Source organism: Cydia splendana, unplaced genomic scaffold (assembly GCF_910591565.1).
Source record: "Cydia splendana unplaced genomic scaffold, ilCydSple1.2 scaffold_47_ctg1, whole genome shotgun sequence".
NCBI lineage: Eukaryota > Metazoa > Arthropoda > Insecta > Lepidoptera > Tortricidae > Cydia > Cydia splendana.
The window spans coordinates 342,799-363,706 of record NW_026946890.1 but is presented as its reverse complement, the minus strand read 5'-3'; the positions used below and the strand labels follow the sequence as shown (position 1 = coordinate 363,706).

Genomic DNA, 20,908 nt, shown 5'->3' with positions numbered 1-20,908 from the left:
TGAAGACAACAGAGACCTACAAAAACATAAATTAAAATTATTAAGCGAGACTACTTGGCAAGATGTCGCAAACCAAATAACTTTTTTGAAACCGATTGTCAAATGGATCACAATCTTAGAAGGAGATAGCTGCTCAATCCATCTGGTGCATCGAGCTCTTAAAGAAATAGAAGAAGAACTGGAAAGCGATAATTCAAAAAGTATTTTTGAAGAATTTCCTTTAAGAGATTTGAAACTTAAATTAAAAACCAGAAAAGAAAACTGCGTGAAACCTATTCACCTTGCTGCAGTTATTTTGGACCCAAAAAACCAGGGTGCTACTCTCAACGACGATGAATATCTAGATGGATGTGCAACAATAATGACTATAGCACAATGTGACGCAACGCTTATTCAGGAATTATCGGACTATAAGTGCCGAAAAGGTCTTTGGGAAAGGCCTTTGATATGGCAAACGACAGCAAATGTCGATCCAATATCGTGGTGGCTAACCTTCTTTCCCAAAACAGTGTTAGCAAAAACAGCTCAAAAAGTCTTATCGGTACCCTCTACTTCAGCCTCAGTTGAAAGATCCTTTTCTACTCATGGACACATCCACACAAAAAAAAGGAATAAACTCAAAACTGAAAGAGCAGCAAAAATCTGCTACATATCCCATAATTGGAAACTTATGAACAAAGCGCTGAGGCCTGAGGAACCAGCAAGATCGCCAAGATCTGATTCAAATACTGAAAACACTGAGAACTACGGTCAAAATGTCGACGACGAAGTTTCCTGGGACTTATCGTTCGATTTCGAGAACATTGATTTTCGATCTGTCACAGATCTAGATGAAGACACAGACTTGTTAGAATAGATATTTTTAACATTTCATTGTTTATTTATATGTTTTGTCTTTTCCATTGATGATTGATGTCTTAACTATGTGATTATTATAATAAGTAAACTAGATTATGTATTAGTTATGTTTTAAGTTTTTGTTACAATTTGTTGCTGATTGTTGTATAACAGTCATGGTAACTGATTAAATTATTAAGGAGTTTATTTACTAGCATATTAATTACATTTTCTAGTTAACTATTTAGTAGATTTTATATTAATAATAATTGAAAACAATAACAATTATTTACCTGAATTAGTACAATTTTAGTTTATATTTCTAATTGTTGATTTTTAAAATAATAATCATTGAAAATGATGCAAATATTTAATAGTCTATGTACCATTTATATTTTACAGCAATACAAAAATCATTAAAATACTTTTTTCCTATCGCACTATCTTTTATTAACATAAAAACTCCTTTAACATGACCCAGATAGTTGCAAAGAAAGTTCCCCGGAGAACATTCCCGAGAACATTCTGGGGAAATTCTCGAGAGCATTGAGAATTTCCTCCTAGAATATTCCGCCGTGATTAAATGTTTCACATAAAGCCATAAATAATAACCATAACTAAAGCTCTATGGAATATAATCAAATATTTTAAACATTTCGGACACTTTCTCGGAAATTTCCGTCCGAGAGAATGTTCTCGAGAACATGCCCGCAACATTCTCATGTTCCCGCACTTTCTCGAGAACGGCACATCACTAGTTGTGGTTTCGCGGATCAAAGTATGAAACGGAAGGAAAGTAGATCGTTTGAATTTTTTTACCAAAATGTGAGAGGACTAAGGACAAAAACATCAAATTTTCTATGTTTTTTGGAATCTTCCTTGTTTGATTTCTATGCGATAACGGAAACGGGCTGCAGTGATTCGATTTACGACGCCGAAATAATTCCAACTACTTTTCATGTTGTGCGGTGTGACCGGACCGACGGCCGCAAACAAGGCGGAGTACTTTTCGTGGCCACACCACGATATGAACTACGTGAACTTAAAAATGATGTTAACTTAAGTAATTATAAATTTGAAATGGTGTGTGTAACCGTTCATTTGCGAGGTAATTTTTTGTTTGCTTGCTGTGTGGTTTATATCCCTCCTCAAGCGGATGAGAATGAATATTTCACTATGTTTAGACTCATAGAAAATATATGTAAAAAATATAAGGGTAATCTCATCGTACTCGGTGATTTTAACTTGTACTCTTGTAATAGTAATGTTGCATCGTATTATGAATATTTATTGGCCTTTTGTGAGTTCGAACAGAGTAATCAGATACCTAATTGCAATGATAGACAACTCGATTTCGTGCTCGTGGGCACGGGCGTGCGCGGCGCCGTGCGCGTGCGCGCGGCCGGTGACGACGAGGGCATGCGGCCCGTGGACGCGTACCACCCGCCGCTTGTCGCTAGCATCGCCGCGCCTGCTGCCGGCGCCGGCGCACGCGCGCTCCAGTCCGACTCCTTAGTTTCAGACTCTAATTTAGACTGGCCTTGTAAAAAGTGGAATTTTTACAAGGCTAATTTCCATATGCTATACCATTCGTTGGCAAGTTTAGAATGGAGTCATTTGTATAATATCGACGACCCTAATGAAGTAGTTGATTATTTTTATGACAAGATTAATAAAGTTATGGATGAGTGTATTCCGACCAAAAAGCAAAAGCATGTAAACTCTAGGTATTCTTACCCGTGGCACATTATACATTCTTAGTGGTACACGGCTGAACTCATTTGTGACATTAAACGTAAACATACTGTAGACTGTAGACGGTGAAAGGGGTGCAGGGAAGAAGAGTAGCAGGAGAAAAACACGTAAGTATGAGAAATGAAAGATAGGTAGCGGCCGCGAGGGACAGCGTCTGTGTGTGACAGTGGTCAGTTAGCAACTGATTCGGGTTGGATACAGGCATGGTATAATAATATACTCCGCCTGGTACTCCATTCCCGTCTTTTCTAGGTCACCTAACTGACACGGGCTTACGTCATCATGCGACAGCGCTATATGATAATATGCGATAGCGCTATATATAGCGGCCATGTTGTTGTGACGTAGCCCCGTGTCACTCTGGGAATGGAAGACCATGTTTTATTAGACTATGGATACAGGTACGTATGCATCTATGCATCTAGGTATGTATATATAGTATTGCATGTCGCTCGCGCTCACCATTCAATACGTAAGTATAGATTTATTTATATAAGAAGTACATCATAATACAGAATAGGTAAGTAAAAAAGGTATATTTAGATATAAGTATAGGTAAGTATTAGTTTTAAGTTTCTTTTACAGGTTCTGTCGTCTACAACCTCCCCCCCAGTACTGCTTCGGCAGTACTCACACTGGTAGGCGTACAATGCGAGCTGCTGGTCTGCTGCATCACAATACAAATGAAGTTCCAGAATGCTAGTTGTCTCTTTCGCACTCGTAATGAAATTTGCGGACGTAGTAAAATACCATATTGGTACGGTCAGGTGCACAACACTCTTTAGGTCGGTGATCCAGTGTTTAATTGACATATAGTGATGCGTAAAATTTCTCGATTTGTCGGCGTTTTTTTTGAATTCCAGGATGTCTTCGGGTATGTTCTTAAAAGACACATCGACTGCCAAAGTATTTTGCGCTGGATCCCATAATAATCCAAAAGTTCGTTGAGTTTTATTTTCGCCATCTACCAGCAAACTTTCTCCGTTAGTACTTAATTGATCTTTAGGTAAGTGTGACAAAACAGTTTTGTTGTTACTTGTCCAGCCGCGTATCTCAAATCCTCCGAATTTATGCACCGTAGAAACATCGTAAATAATATTTATCGCTTTGCTTTCTGTGGGCAGCGAGTCTATGAAATCGTCTACGTAATGACTACGCATAATAGCCCGGACGGCGTTAGGCTTTGTTTCGACGAATTGTTGAGCATTCTTATCTCTTATAAATTGTGCAATAAATGGGCTGCAATTTCCGCCAAATAAAAGTGACGTCATAACATATTGTTTTATTGGTTGATCTTGACTGTCGCGCCATAAAAATCTCAAGGCGTGTTGATCTTCTTGTCTTATTTTAATTCTTAGAAACATGTCACGAATGTCACCCGTTATTCCTATAGGGTTTTCTCTGAATCGTAACATAATCCCATAAAGTGAGCTTAATAAATCAGGACCTTGAAGCAAATAATCATTTAGGCATTTTCCATGGGAAATACTAGCACAGTCAAAGACTAGTCTCAGTTTCTTCTTCCTCGGATTATCCACTCCAAAGTGAGGAATTACCCAAATTCTATTCCCACTTTCTTCCGGTTTTACTTCTCTTGCGTAATCATTTTCAAATAAATGTCTTATGCGCTCGCGATATCTCAAAGCGTATTCTTCGTTACTTCGTAATCGCTTCTCCACGGATTTTAACCTTCTTTCCGCAGTTGAGCAAGATTCCACTAATTTTTCTTCACTTTTCCAGGGAAGTCCCACTTCCCATCTGCCATTCTTTAACTTCGCCGTATCATTTAAAATAGAAATTGCCTGTTGTTCTTCTTTATTTTCCCTCTTTTCTGAAGTTACGCCGACACTTTCTAAGTTAAAATAATTTCTCACTGTTTCGTGTAATAACACATCGGCGTTGTAATTATCAGCGGGGTCGCTCGCATCAATAAATAAAACTGCAGATTCATCAAAACAAGTTTGCTCGGCCGGTGACAACACAGCTGATGCACATGTACTTGCAGGGGCGGCGGGCGCGGGCGCGGGCGCGCGGGGCGGACCGCTGTTATCGTAGGTAAGGCGGCCAGCTTCATTAACAATAGGTGATGCGCCTAACTTGCCAGGTGGGAGCGAGAGAGAACGTCGATGCGCGCGCGCGGGAGAGTGAGACACGAAAAGGGTGTCGCTTGCAGTGCGCTGCTTTAACGAGTTTTTCTCAAAAATGGACGGCAAAGTCGACTTTGCCGTTTAAAAAATAGGTCGCGAAGCGCGTAGTTTATGGTCAGTCAAAAATTAAAAAGTTAAAAACATTGCAGTCTCGATTTTGGGACTGCAATGTTGCATACAAATTCCATTATTTGTCGAGTTCCAAACTTTTTAAAAGTTGAAATGGCCATATCAAACGAAGGCACAGACCCATTAAACAGCCAAACAGATGATTAGTACCGCGACTATTTAGCTGTCTCAAATAGGTTGGCGTATTTTCGGCAGAAAAATACATTTCTATTTTTTTATTAAAAAAATAAAAAGGCGGCAAAGCAAATTTTTTCAATTTTTTCTGTGAAAGAACGTTGCTTTTGTAAAATATTTCTATGATATTTATATTTCTTGCACCATTTTTGAGAAAAGCACTATATATGACTCGGCTGGAAGGCTACTTGCTGGCTTCGGATTCAATTAAACGGACTCCCAAGGTCGTCCGTTTAAAACGAATCCTCAGCCTGCAAGTAGCTACTTCCGAGCCTCGACAATAATGTACTATTGATTTATAGGGCCGTGCACACACCATCCCAAAACAGTCAATGTAGCACAAGGTTCGTTCCATTCACGCGAAATTATTTTTAGAGGCTTAATTAGGTGATAATAATCTTGTCCGATCAATAGTTCCGGTTTCACATCCGTATTTTGATAATAGTAGTTATTTAATTCACTTAAGTGTTCATAGTTTTTAATGTTTATTTTAGATAACTTTTGCACTGGTATATTCAGTTCCGACATTTTTCGAGCACGTAATTCAAAACATTCATTGTCCACGTTTGATATTTTTAAGTCCACTAGTTCCGATTTGCACAAGATTTCTCCAGAGTTCCAGGCACCACGTAAATGTAAATTTAGAGTTTTCCCAGTCAACCCCACGTGATTTACCACATTTTCTGAAATCAATGAAATTGCCGACCCGTCGTCTAAAAAGGCGTGCGTTGTGATCACACCCTTAGGACCGTGAACATTGACACGAACAACTTTTAAAAATACTTTGTTGTTATTATCACTGACGTTCGCCACAATACTGTTCTCAGAGACGGGCTCACTTTCGGGCTGTGAGGATTGTGAGTCTTCCTCAGACTCCACCTGGTCCACATCCTTGTCTTCACCGATAACATCCACGGCGTGAACTTGCTTCGGGGCTTCTTTGTTGATAGGGTAATGAAGTAGTGCATGGTGTGGCTGTGCGCAGCCGTCATTGTCGCACATCGGCGCTCGACAGGTTTCCTTATCATGATCAGCTGATAAGCATTTAAAACAAATCCCGTTATTTCTCACAAACTTCCATCGCTCTTTGCGTAATGACTTTTTAAATAGCCTACAATTAATAAGGCTGTGAGGGGATAACTTGCAAAACTTGCACTTTTCTGTTTGTTGACTTGTCGTACAAACTGCATGTTGTTTAAATCCACTTTTATCACCACTGTAATTTATTTGCTTCATGTTTAGTAAACTGATACCAGATTCAGTAATTTTTGTAGCTTCTTCTGAGAGGAACTGTGATAATAATTCCAACTTGTTCAGCTTGATGTCGCCTTTAATTTCTTTTTGTTTATAATAATAATCAGACCACTTAGTGAGTAACGCAGTCGGTAACTTTGATAAGACGATAGTACAAATACTGACGCCTTTTAGGTACTCATCTCGGTTGAGCGTTTTTACTGCTGCCATGAAGTTTTTAATTTTTATTGAAAATTTCACGATGTCCCCAATATAATCTTGAGGCAATGCAGGTATCTTCTTGATATCATTCATGATTTTATTTATGATTAATTCTGGGTTTCCAAATTGCAGTTGGAGGGTGGCCATGATGGTGTCGGGCGACGAACCGCTGGTGAGTAACGCCGCTACTGCTTCTCGTGCCGCGCCGACGAGGCACTTCGGCTGCCCTAAGCAGAAAACAAGTAACTCGAAAATTTTCAAAAACGGTTTTTTTGGATTTTCGGAATCTACAATTTCAGGCGCATCTTTCACCAAAAAAATAATTGTAAAATAATGTGTAGTTTTCAAAATATTCATGTTTTTAAAATCCGAGTATCTTTTTTTGACCCTGTATTCTACGCTAAATTCAAGTATATGTCCCATTTCTACGCTAAATACAAGTAACTAAACAGAGATACTTGTAATTCATATAGATGACCGAGATACTTGAGTTTAGCGTAGATGTTCGTAACTGCGAATTAGTTTATTACAATGGTAAAACAACTATCTCCCAACACAATCTGCGATTTAGGTTAGAAATTAGTTACCTACATAGTTTATACAAAAGGTACCTTGTTTAAAGACATACATAGAAAACAAATTTGCTTAGCAATATTCCTGTCAACGGTGAAAAGTCTGTGAAATTTAAGTTTAAAGAAAAAGTGTTGTTACAACAATTAAAATTTATATGTATTATCTATACTGTAGACCAGCCATTCTCAAAGTGTGTTCCGCGGAACCCTAGGGTTCCGCAAAGCCTCTGTTGGGGTTCCGCGAAAATACTTGTAATAATAAGAAAAAACCAGCTGTTCTATAGGTGTATATCTGGTCCACAGTGACGAACGAAACTTTTTAATTTGGGGTTCCGTCAAATATTTCGCTTTCCAAAAGGGTTCCGTCACCAAAAAAGTTTGAGAACCGCTGCTGTAGACTCTACAGTAATGAAAACAGAACACTAGAATACGCCAAAGAAAGAGAAAATCATAATTATGCCGTATCCGTGCCAAAGGTTTTGGAAAAAATTAGAAACAAACAACAACTGACTGTATTCAATTGACCAAAAGGGAAATATTTAATCCAGGAATAATGCCAAAATTTGAATTTTTATAAAGATACTTATTATGTGGTAAAGTGAATCATCTGAGGTCAATCTCGAGAAGTCTATTAGTAGAGTTCGACCAAGAAAAGGCTGCAGAGATGTTGAGAGCACACCAGTGCCAGTGTTATTTATATGTCATAATTTCATAGAAGTTTGACGTTTAAAATAACACCTGCACTGGTGTGCTCTCAACATCTATGCAGACTTTTCTTGGTCTAACTCTACTAATAGACTTCTCGAGATTGACCTTGTGCTGTCAAAATCTCTGCAGACTTTTCTTGGTTTAACTCTAGCCACTAAAGAGATCCACCAATTACTTACCATATTATGTTGGGTTATTACCGGGTTGATGATGAAAACTATTACTTGTACCAATATTTTAACTTTATTCATTTGTTACAAACATTATAACAACCAATTTACAATCAATTATTCAAGACGTCTTCACTCTAACAGCCCGTTCACACAGGGTCTCCGTTTTACTGTTCCGTTTTATCGTATACGTTTTTTTTCATTGATGGCGTATGGAGTTGTATGAGCGACTTCACATATGACACAGTATTCAGTATACAGTAAAAAATGTCGGTCCGTTAAATTATGACATTCCGTTTTGTCATCGAAATACTGGATGAACGGAATACGTATCCGTCATGTATCCGTACGTTTTTACTGGATATAAACTGTGTGTGGGGTGCGGGGCGGGGGGAGCTCTTTAGTTAAATATATTGTTGTTGTTGGTGCTGTTGTTTGTGATGTTGTTTGTGCTGTTGTTGGTGCTGTAGTTTTTGTGTAGTAGTTTGTTTTCCAGAGGGAAAAGGAAATGAAGTTGTAGTTTTGCTAGAAAGAAAAGATCCGCATGCGAGCACTTCATTCCCGCAGCTCGGCCTTCGGCCTCGCGTGCTTGGGAACTCGTAGGGGACGCTTCGGGCCTTCGGCCCTACGCGGAGCTCGGCCTCCGGCCTTCGCAATCCCTCGACGCTTCGCTTATTAAAACACTTGGAGGGTTGATTTTGCTCCGGGGCTCAAGAGGGAAGTTGGAGCTTAAACACGGCCCAACAACTTCCCCATCTAGTGTGACGCTTCGGGCCTTCGGCCCTACGCGGAGCTCGGCCTTCGGCCTTCGCAATCCCTCGACGCTTCGCCGTCGGGCCTTCGGCCCGCCGGTTCCGCTTATCAAAACAGTTGACTTTGTAGAACGCTTGGAGGATCTGCATTCACGCAGCTCGGCCTTCGGCCTCGCGTTTTGGGAGTCGGGGTGGAGTGTCTGGGCCTTCGGCCCTCCGCCGGGGTCGGCCTTCGGCCTCCCGGCCTGAAGCTCGCCCTTCGGGCTCGCTTAACACACTTTTTGTATAGGATTTTGCATTGTTCGTCATTCCCGCAGCCCGAAGATTGATTGACACAATTGTTCTCCCAGAAGGAGGTTCGTGGGGTGTTTGACTTTGGTACGGTCGTATAGAGGGCGGCTTGGTGACCCCCAGAAACTTCCGACTTTTGGTCTACCGCTTCCGGTCAGAAAAATGTTGGACGGTCCGGCCAAACGGTCAGACCTAGGTGGGGGGGTGCTCGACCAAATGTCATAGAGGGACCCTGACAGTTTGGCCAATAACGCCGATTGTACCGTCTCCGCCGGCGATAGTACCAATACAACACGACAACGTCCATCCTGGTAGACTAGCGGTAGTATACTGCGAATTTACGTGTACCGTAATTACGGAGACTATGTGTGAACGGGCTCTCAGTTAATGCCGGATACGTTGAACGTTATACGTTGCCTATGTGTGAACAAAGCATATTTTTTTGTTGTATCCGTTAAAACGGGTACCGTAACTACGGAGACTCTGTGTGAACGGGCTGTAACTTGTCCGTACTCGAACTGGCCACTTGTCACTGCTATACCGGCCTTTTTATAACAATTCAAAATGGCGGGAACCAGTGACAAGTATGAGTCAATTGATACTCTTTTATAAGCTAATCATAAATAAAAGTAAGAATGATCAAAATATAAGCTATTAATAAATAATGATCCTTACAGCTCGGCCATCCTGTTCGAGGCGAGACCCTTCGCCAAACCTTAATATAAAATAGTTAAAATGATAAAAATAAAGACCAATTTATGAAAATAATGAATCAAAATGTATACATTCAAACAAACCAAGATTCACTGATCCAATATTACTATGTGAATGATATTTATGCACATAATATGCATATTAAATAATAATAAGTAACAACAGAAAATAAAATTACAAACACGTAATACTCATGTGCACTCATGATTTCACGATATACATATACTATTAATAAGATTATAATTATAATGTGTAATATTGTTAATTATTAGGCATTAATATAATGATAATTAATGATAATTAGGAAATAGGTGGCCGATACCAAAACATAATATTATTAATCGTTCAAATTATGGTTTTCGAAGAATTTTTACAAGTCTGTTATCAAGGTTAAAGAAACATTATGTCAACATAGAAACGAATAAATTTAATTAGTTCGGCTTGCAGAAATATATTAAACAATAGAAAATTCATACGATAAGCGTAATAGACGGTACACTATGTTTCATTATCTGTAAGATTACGCAATCTAGCATTATTAAATTTTCTTTAACACTTGTTAAATTTCAATAATTATGATCAAGAAATATAATATAATATACGTACTATTACGTACACAACACCATTCACTTTCGCACGTAAATATTCAAACCGCTATACATGGATCACTTCCCCAACAGAAGATAGTTGCGTCACCGCGGGTTGCGCCGTCTGCCTAACCGACGCCACGTTCTCATTAACTGCAATGGTGCCACCGACCACGCAAGTTCTGCCCACTGCGATAGTGCCATCGACAAATCTGAAGCTATCCTGGATGAAGATGCCGCCAACCACGCTGATGCTGCGCAACACGGGGCACCGGATCTCGTGCCGCTACTAGCCGCAGCTTCGCGTGCCATGATGCCAGCATTCGAAGACTCTGCGGTGTAGTCAACGATCGTTACGTACTTCTGCGTAGAAGCACCTTAGTTCTGCTAAGGAACAGGAATATCATTACCCTGGCCATCTCACCTAGGCACTCCTGGGTCGGAAGTGATTCCACACCCCGACCCTCTCACCTGGGCACTCCTGGGTGGTAATGGAATACCAAACCCTGGCCCTTTCACCTGGACGCTCCTGGGTCGTTCTGAAACTTTCAAGACTTTCTTTAGATATATGAAATTAAAACTTCCTTTTTTTTAATTATTATTGAATACTCGTTTTTTGTTTCATTGATTTATTTAATCGTTATATCGATTTAAGCATGTTATGAATTTATTGTTTCACGTTTCAATTATTTTAGTACATTAACGACATGGCTACCAAATTGTACCTAATTTGTATTAATTATTATAATATTTGTAAATAAAATAGTCCACAATTCACTATATCATGTATTGCGCAATAAGGTTTAATAATGAAAATAGGACATAAGTGTCACATCTCTATAAAGAATGCATGGTTCTGATTTTATATCTTCGGGCCCAGCCCGTAGTTGACATGAATGCAATCATAATTGTGCCAAGATATAAAAACATCTTGATGATAATAATATAAGTGACTGATTATGTTTTTTTTTTTGGGCTACTGATTATCTAATGATATAATATGTTGACTTCGAACGTTACCTGCCGCCAACGATTTTTTTTTTATTAAGATATTATGACTGAATTCGTTTGAAGAGTTTAATTGATAAGAAATTAATCTTATTGTAGAGGTAGTTCTATTGTCCTTTAACCTGCTATTATCAACAGTCAAAGTTTTATATTTTAATATGAATGCGACCGACTAATCCTCATTTGAACTGCTTACACGCCTTAGGTCATAATTATAGCCATTAAAGATCCATCAAGTAGGTATAAGAACATAAACTAAGTAACCGTTAGGTTTTGTAAATTTGAATGAACGAATGAATAATTTTATTACAGAAGTTCATAACTTCATTACAAGAACAAATTCCTCATCACATAAAATGGATTTAAACATCAGACATAAACTAGTTAATTAATTATTCCACATGAATGATGAACATCTACATTGCGATTTATTTTTAAAAGTATTTGGTCATTATAACAATACTCTTAGCGAATCTAGATCGAAGAATATTCATGTTACAAAGTGACTAAGGAATACTATGTTTTTTTTTCAACAGGTTTTATCTGAACCAACAAGTTTATTATTGTAGTTGAGTTTGAATACCAAATATTTAATTTCCAGCTATAGTCGTGTTTTTTTTTAGGAAACTAAAGTCTAATAGGTATTACGGTGCATTTTTTATCCTAATTCCTTATTCGGACATATCTAAAGACTTATTAATGATAATACTAATTAAATCAGATTCGACAATTAACGCATGTAATTATGTATGTATGCTTGTAGTATGTTTATTATTAAAATGATTCTGGCTATACGAAAATAAGACTTATTAATAAATTAATTCGTTAGTCACAAGTAAAATATTATTACTGTTATAATTCACGTATAAAACCCTGGACACAATAAAGTGTGGGTATATAGAATACAGTTTATCTTGCATATTATTTATAATACTATTTTACTAGATCGAGATATTCGTAAATAATTAAAGTAAGACAAATTAAGGACCGTTTTCTGAAGCCTCATTAAATAAAAACGATATATTTAATTTTTGTAACTTTATAACTTGTATTGAAATTGACATTCAAATAAGTGGGACTTTCTTATGAATTATCGATTATCGAACACGGTATTAGAATATAAAAATATGTAAATTCACATATGCATAATAATCATGTTTAATTGTCAAGTAATATTGAACAGTTTGACAGTATATTAAAAGCGAAGCACCTTATCAATTATTATTTGATATATAAAACTTCATAATGATGTTGTACTATGGTGATTGAAATAATGGAAGAAATGACTTCCCGTGTAAATTTAAAAGCTTTACTTATGAATTAAACATAACAACATTTTATTTCTTTTGCAGAGAATTTACCGTATATTCCTCAGTAATAACCATTGGTTTTATATATATTTTACATTATGAATGTCTAATCTCTATGGCTCACGCGCCCAGCCAAGTTCAAGTTGAACATTAAGAAAACAGGTATCATTAATCTACGCGTGTATCGATTTCCATTACATGTAATTTTATATTTACGAACGAGCGATAATCGTTGTTTCCTTTATTATTCAAGTGTCGGTATCTAATTCCTTCGTCTCTTTTTTTTTAATTTGTGAATATAAAAGTATTATTAAAATCTTAGGATTTTAGCAACTCGTGTATAACACACATAATATGATATTTCATACCGTTTTAATCTAAACTGCACTCAGATGAGAACTCAACATATTAGTAATAGACGTGTAGAAATTTTATAATTTTTTCTTTGCTTATTATTATTACTGTTTATTATGTTTTTATGATTAAATTATACTGATATATGGTTGACTAATTATTTTAAATTGTTGTAAATATATTTATGAAAGTTGGAATAAAAGTCTAGCGCATTCATCCACGCGCGTCAAAGTCTCACACGTCCATCCACGTGCGTTGTATATTGTGTATACCTACACAAACACATCGATTCCACAAGATTCAGATGGCGCTTCCTATCTACTGATACTAGCGTCTGGACATACGTCATCGACTCTTTACATGAAAACCACTCAACGTATAGCTATGTATAGGTCTGACTACATATGACTCTACATATGACTCTACATATGACTCTACATATGACTCTACATATGACTCTACATATGACTCTACATATGACTCTACATATGACTCTACATATGACTCTACATATGACTCTACATATGACTCTACATATGACTCTACATATGACTCTACATATGACTCTACATATGACTCTACATATGACTCTACATATGACTCTACATATGACTCTACATATGACTCTACATATGACTCTACATATGACTCTACATATGACTCTACATATGACTCTACATATGACTCTACATATGACTCTACATATGACTCTACATATGACTCTACATATGACTCTACATATGACTCTACATATGACTCTACATATGACTCTACATATGACTCTACATATGACTCTACATATGACTCTACATATGACTCTACATATGACTCTACATATGACTCTACATATGACTCTACATATGACTCTACATATGACTCTACATATGACTCTACATATGACTCTACATATGACTCTACATATGACTCTACATATGACTCTACATATGACTCTACATATGACTCTACATATGACTCTACATATGACTCTACATATGACTCTACATATGACTCTACATATGACTCTACATATGACTCTACATATGACTCTACATATGACTCTACATATGACTCTACATATGACTCTACATATGACTCTACATATGACTCTACATATGACTCTACATATGACTCTACATATGACTCTACATATGACTCTACATATGACTCTACATATGACTCTACATATGACTCTACATATGACTCTACATATGACTCTACATATGACTCTACATATGACTCTACATATGACTCTACATATGACTCTACATATGACTCTACATATGACTCTACATATGACTCTACATATGACTCTACATATGACTCTACATATGACTCTACATATGACTCTACATATGACTCTACATATGACTCTACATATGACTCTACATATGACTCTACATATGACTCTACATATGACTCTACATATGACTCTACATATGACTCTACATATGACTCTACATATGACTCTACATATGACTCTACATATGACTCTACATATGACTCTACATATGACTCTACATATGACTCTACATATGACTCTACATATGACTCTACATATGACTCTACATATGACTCTACATATGACTCTACATATGACTCTACATATGACTCTACATATGACTCTACATATGACTCTACATATGACTCTACATATGACTCTACATATGACTCTACATATGACTCTACATATGACTCTACATATGACTCTACATATGACTCTACATATGACTCTACATATGACTCTACATATGACTCTACATATGACTCTACATATGACTCTACATATGACTCTACATATGACTCTACATATGACTCTACATATGACTCTACATATGACTCTACATATTACGCATAAGCGTAGTTTCCAACTTTACAGTACTACACGCAACTTTCAAAGATATCCACAGAATACACTATTATTCCAATTAAGGTCCTTTGTTTTTCATTTAGGTAAGTATGATTTACTACTATTACAGAAACAAACAAAAATAGCAAACGTTACTGTCAGATAAAACACTGAAATTATGATTCACATCCTATAAATAAAGGGGTACAAATAAGGGGGGAGTTTCTAAATGTTTAAAGTATGCGTATCTCGCAATCAAATATTATATAAAATAGTTAAGCATATCGATTTCCCATCGACCTCGTATTTCTCCATGATCATCATGGTAACACAGATAGATTTATATACATTGATTAAGTACTCGTGCCAAAATTACTGGCCCTTACAAGGTTGTTATGATAAAGCTGATTACATTAGTTAGTCATAAAATTTAGACATGATGACATAAAGTTATACAGTCTAAACAAAATGTGACCTGTTATTAAATTGAATCCATTGAGATTCAAGTTCACGATATATAGTATGTGTAAATTGACACAAAAAATACTTTAATGCTCTACGCACAAAGTTATGAGTTACGTATCTTGAGGAGTGGGCAATAGAAAAACAATAGAAGCATATTACATAAGTACATTCGTTAACGAGTTACTACTCGTGTATTCAACAAACGACATACCCTTCATAACCTGGAGATTTAATATAGATGTATGTCCATACCAGAGTTGGGCAAAATTAGTTAAATTAAAAAAAAATGAGAATGGTAACGTTAGTTTTAATAACGGCAACTTATTTTGTAAAATGTATCATGAGTTTACCAATTAGCTTGAATTCGATATGACACACTTATGATTTTATCATCGATCATGGTTTGAAAGTATTTTAATTATTCGAGCAGATGGTTATCATGGTTACTCAAACTAACGTTTTAGTTGATACAATTAAAATAAGGTTCGTTTTACGACCGCTACTTTATTCCTTATTAAATCATGTGACTAAGCTTTATTTTAGTTTAACACACAGATTGCAATCATAAGTGCCCAACTCTGATTCATACTATTATTACGTTTAACATCCAACATGTCATAGAGGTGTTGTATTTCCATACAAGAAGGGAGATAATTATAAACACGTGTTCTAGTCATGTAGCTTCCTCGAGGCTAGGCTTTTTAAGTAATGCTGCGTTGGACAGCGTCGCTGAATGAAAACCGGTATCAGTATAAAACCACTAGGTTAAAAAAAACATATTAATAGCTAATAGCATTAAGTACACAAGTTACATAACGTAACCCTGCATTATGGTTTCCAATTTGAACTTAGATCGACACGTCATTTTCTTTTCTTGTGCGCATTGATTCGCAATATTATGAATAAACTTACATAGTGATCAGAATAATTTTAAAGTGGATTTCCGAAAGCTCATACATTATAATGCCCAACATTTTAATAAAAAATCTCTTAGATGCATTCGTAACAATACTAAGTTATACACTGACGCAAATCGCGTTTAAAAACTTCGTAATAGAGGCATTGCTAATACACACGCATCAGGGGTTTACTTCAGAGGTATTCAATTGGCAAGATTTTATTTTTAGTTTACTCATTGGTTTCACGGTTACAAAGCCAGTGTATTCATACAATTTTAGTAACGCAAATTGATCTCAAAAGGTGCAGCAGATCGTAAATCTTAATGTACATAAAACAATATCCTACTGTAGTCTGCTACTACAGTTGTACTATGCTATCTTGCTACGCAACAAAACTAAATAATGAGTCCTTAGCCTGAGCTTGATATAATCGATGTGGTACACCATCATACAATCGAGTTTGATAAGATAGAAGCATTATAATGACATTTGATCTAATTTTCACTAACTCATATGTAATATTCAAAAACGCTTAAATGACAACTGTAAATTTTAAATTTCGTATTTTTATTATAAGCGAGACTACCTGTCATCCGTTCGTTCTTTCTACACATACATATACCAAAATTGGGCAAATCATCATCATTATCTTATACAGTATATTTAATACAGACATGACGGTAGGTTATCAAACCAATTTTATTTAAAATAAAAGGGAGTTAATAAAAATATAAAAAACTGACTTACCATAATTTAATACACTTTCCGATAAACATAGTTTACTCACTGATACAAACGAAAAAGAAAAGAAAACCTTACGTTCGTGCGGCGTGGCAAAAATCCTTTCGATTTTTGTTGGATCCAACTTCTGAGTTGTTGGGTTATTACCGGGTTGATGATGAAAACTATTACTTATACCAATATTTTAACTTTATTCATTTGTTACAAACATTATAACAACCAATTTACAATCAATTATTCAAGACGTCTTCACTCTAACTTGTCCGTACTCGAACTGGCCACTTGTCACTGCTATACCGGCCTTTTTATAACAATTCAAAATGGCGGGAACCAGTGACAAGTATGAGTCAATTGATACTCTTTTATAAGCTAATCATAAATAAAAGTAAGAATGATCAAAATATAAGCTATTAATAAATAATGATCCTTACAATTAATAGGTGTATATCAGCAAAATTTCAGATCGATATGGTTTTATAAGAAATAGGTAAAACTGACTTGAAGGATTTAATTAGATTTTTACTTTGTTACAAGTAAAGTTAAATAGTAAATAAAGTAACTATGTACCTAAGTATGTATTTATCTATACACGTATGTAGGTATATATCGTCGCCTAGTACTCATAGTACAAACTTTGCTTAATTTGGGGCTAGGTCAACCAGTGTAAGATTGTCCCCAAATATTGATTTTTATGAACTCACCAGCTCTCACCATTCCATGCACCTGCCTCATTCCTATCAAACACGTCTGTCAAATAGGACTATAAAAAAATGCAAGTCGGACTCGCTCACCGAGCGTTCCTTACAAATTTAGTTATTGTTTTTTTTTCTACAAATTTATAGTTTTCAGATTATTCCCTGTACTTATAATGTAATACAATATTACTTGCCAAATTTCATAGTTCTAGGGCAACGGGACTTCTCGTTGACCTAGCTACCTACTACCCACCTACTTAGGTACCCTTTAAATTTTGAATCCCTTGAGAATGTCGAAATATACTTACGTATTTTGGCATAAACCACCGTATCTTTTTTTTTACGTTAATGTAGATGTTTGATTTTTTTCTACATCTTTAAGGGAATGTAGACCTGAGTATATGGTTTTAATTTCAACTCGATACCTCCTCCACGCGTTTCCGAGACAAATGATCTTGACAGACAAATGGACGGAGGACGGACGGACAACAAAGTGATCCTATAAGGGTTCCGTTTTTTCCTTATGAGGTATGGAACCCTATAAAAGAAAAGTTCGGAAGCAGGATCCTGTAGGTACCACCCATCCACGAAGACAGAGGGTTTGTTGAAGGAATGGGTCATCGTATCACAAAATAATCTCTGAAAATAAATAAAATCGATGAAATAGGTACCAATAACCATGTGTCAGAAGGTACGAGGATGGCAACATCAATCACTAATTAAAAACAGTCTATTTTCCAATAGAAAAGAACTTTAAAATATATAAAAATATATTTTTTTTCAAGCGTTTTATTATCTAACAGGGATTTTGAAGTCGATAAACCTGAAAGAAATAAAAATCAGTTTTCGGTAGCTTATGTTATTAGCTTTCATTTGGTACCATATCCTTCAGAATTGCATGAAAATTGGAAAAGTTACTGAGCGGAGAGCCAAATATGTTTAGTATTTAAGAAGCTAAAGTGCTTGCTATTTCCAAGCTAAACACGAGATACTTGAATTTGTGTAGAATGGTTCGGAGATTTTCGGAGAGTAAACTACACAGAAAACATTTTATGCCTGTACAAAGTTTAATATACAAGAATAACAAAAAATAAAGTCTGTATATACTTAATTTTATATCCTTTAACATAATGGTATAAACAGATGTTACATTTTAGACCAACTACCTAACAAAACTGACAAATTACGTTTTTTTGCTCTCCTCAAAAATTTGTCAAAACTGGGTTACTTGTTTTCTGCTTAGGGCAGCCGACTTCCTCAAACGCCACATATTTTCTTTAGTGCTGTAATTACAGAGTTCTGTAGATTCATCAAAGGATTGTTTGAAGTTTAGCCACTCCATAGCATCACCGGAGAAGGTAGGTAGTTCTCGCGGTGTACTCAAACGACTAATTAAATTATTGTTTTGTTTGCAGGTGGAAGCTGTGAGATCCTTGAGGGCCTGTGCCAGCATAGACACGGTGGCTTCTAAATCGTTGGCGGCAGGCGCCGGCGGGCGACCGGTGACGTCACCCTGTTGAAGCACTTGTTGACCTTGGTCGATCCACTTCTCAATTTCACTTCCATTATCCTTCTTTTCACTTGATTTCGACGACGATATGTGACTGTATTTTTCTTCCAAGGCTGCTAGATCTGCCGCTAGTTTCTTTTAAACCAATTCCGACTGTATGCGAGCTAACTCTTCAGCCGCTTTTATTTTTATATTTTTACGTTCATCCAATAATGTACTCTTAAAAGACGGAGATTTCTTCGACTTCGAGCGATTGCTACTGCGTGACCCGGATGGGTGTTGGGGCTCTTTATCAGCCGGGTTCAAAAACATTTTTGAAGTACCCTCTCCTGGATCGGGTGCTACGTAAGTCTTGTCGAATTCCTTAACGTTCTTTTTCGAGTTTTCATCTGTAGACTCCTTAGTGAGTTGCTTCACATCATTTTCCTCCTTGTCCGCCTGTTTCATTTCGCGTTCCTGCTTTTCACGTTCTTTTTTAGGGTTCCGTACCTCAAAAGGAAAAAACGGAACCCTTATAGGATCACTCGTGCGTCTGTCTGTCTGTCTGTCTGTCTGTCTGTCCGTCTGTCACAGCCGATTTTCTCCGGAACTACTGGACCAATCAAGTTGAAATTTGGTACACATATGTAAGTTTGTGACCCAAATACGAACATGTAACGTAAACAAATGAATTTTAAACATGGGGGCCACTTTTGGGGGGTAAATGAAAAAATGAAAAAATTTAAGATTTCAAACTATATCATGTTACATATCAAATGAAAGAGCTTATTGTAAGGATCTCAAATATATTTTTTTTATAATTTTCGAATAAACACTTTAGAAGTTATTCAAGAAAATAGGCAAAAAATGACCATTCCCCCCCCCTTATCTCCGAAACTACTAGGTCTTAAATTTAAAAAAAAATACATAAAATTGGTCTATACCTATAGATGACAGGAAAACCTATTAGAAATGTACAGTCAAGCGTGAGTCGGACTTAATTACAGTTTTTGATCCGACCCCTACGGATTTTTTAAAGAGATTTCACTCACGTTTCACATAAAAAATACATTGTTAACAGTGCCGGATTACTTAGAGTAGTAGTTTTCTTAGAGTAATTGGTGATAATTTTCTGATAAGATAATCATTTTAAATATTTAACGGTCTTACCTACTTACGAGTAATTGTAAGGTCAAATTAAAAATAATGTTTAAAAATGTTAAATTGAGAGCTAGCTCAAAATTTTTTGTACTCGTCGACTTTAATGGTTGAATTAATAAAGACTTTGTAACCAATAAGCAAAACAAGCACGTGCTTACGGCACCACGTTCAGGGGGGGCACCAAAATGCCAGGTTGAAAAAGGTGAACAAATTTTAAAATTAGGGACAGACACATCGTTTTTACCACACGATTTTTTTAGCTGTCCAAAAGCTAATTTGCAAAAATAATGGCGCGTAATTCTTTGGGAAACAATCGGTCGCAGTAGAAGAGTCGTGATTACATGCATAGATTCGATTTCAACCCACTCTTTTGCGGTTCGGCGTTAGGTCTTATGCGAGGCCTTCTGCCTTACGGCAAAGTTGATCTTCTGCCTTAATTACACTTGGGCGTGGATCCAAATCCAAGCTTTCCTCTTTCGCAGCTGGGCCTACTGCCTTTCTCACACTTCGCCAATTCAATTCCAAGCTCTGCTTTCTTGCATATTTTATGCATGAAAACAACCTCGCTGAGACCCTTAAATATCGAGCCCTATGCGAAGCTAGGCTGATAGAAAACTGTCCCATCCCTTCTCTGTATGAAATCCTGGAT

The 20,908-nt window shown here is 36.5% G+C and overlaps 1 protein-coding gene across 1 annotated transcript; it reads right to left on the bottom strand.

The window, feature by feature from the left end:
* Window positions 1-4,620: 4,620 nt before the first annotated feature.
* Window positions 4,621-19,566, bottom strand: LOC134805643 (uncharacterized). The gene is made up of 4 exons (XM_063778914.1): window positions 19,443-19,566; window positions 18,873-19,241; window positions 5,322-6,724; window positions 4,621-4,772 (listed from the first exon to the last, which is right to left on the bottom strand). Exons 1-3 carry the CDS (start codon window positions 19,564-19,566, stop codon window positions 5,331-5,333), a joined length of 1,887 nt encoding a protein of 628 aa, XP_063634984.1. The 3' UTR covers window positions 4,621-4,772; window positions 5,322-5,330.
* Window positions 19,567-20,908: the final 1,342 nt, after the last annotated feature.

What these genes read in the sequence shown, in the direction of transcription:
- LOC134805643 (XM_063778914.1), bottom strand. Translation starts at nt 19,566, where the DNA reads ATGAAACAGGCGGACAAGGAGGAAAATGATGTGAAGCAACTCACTAAG. An exon ending in AGCACCCGATCCAGGAGAGG is followed by an intron (nt 19,242 to 19,442) that starts GTACTTCAAAAA and finishes AACTAGCGGCAG; the next exon opens with ATCTAGCAGCCTTGGAAGAA. An exon ending in CACTAAAGAAAATATGTGGC is followed by an intron (nt 6,725 to 18,872) that starts GTTTGAGGAAGT and finishes TTTTCTGCTTAG; the next exon opens with GGCAGCCGAAGTGCCTCGTC.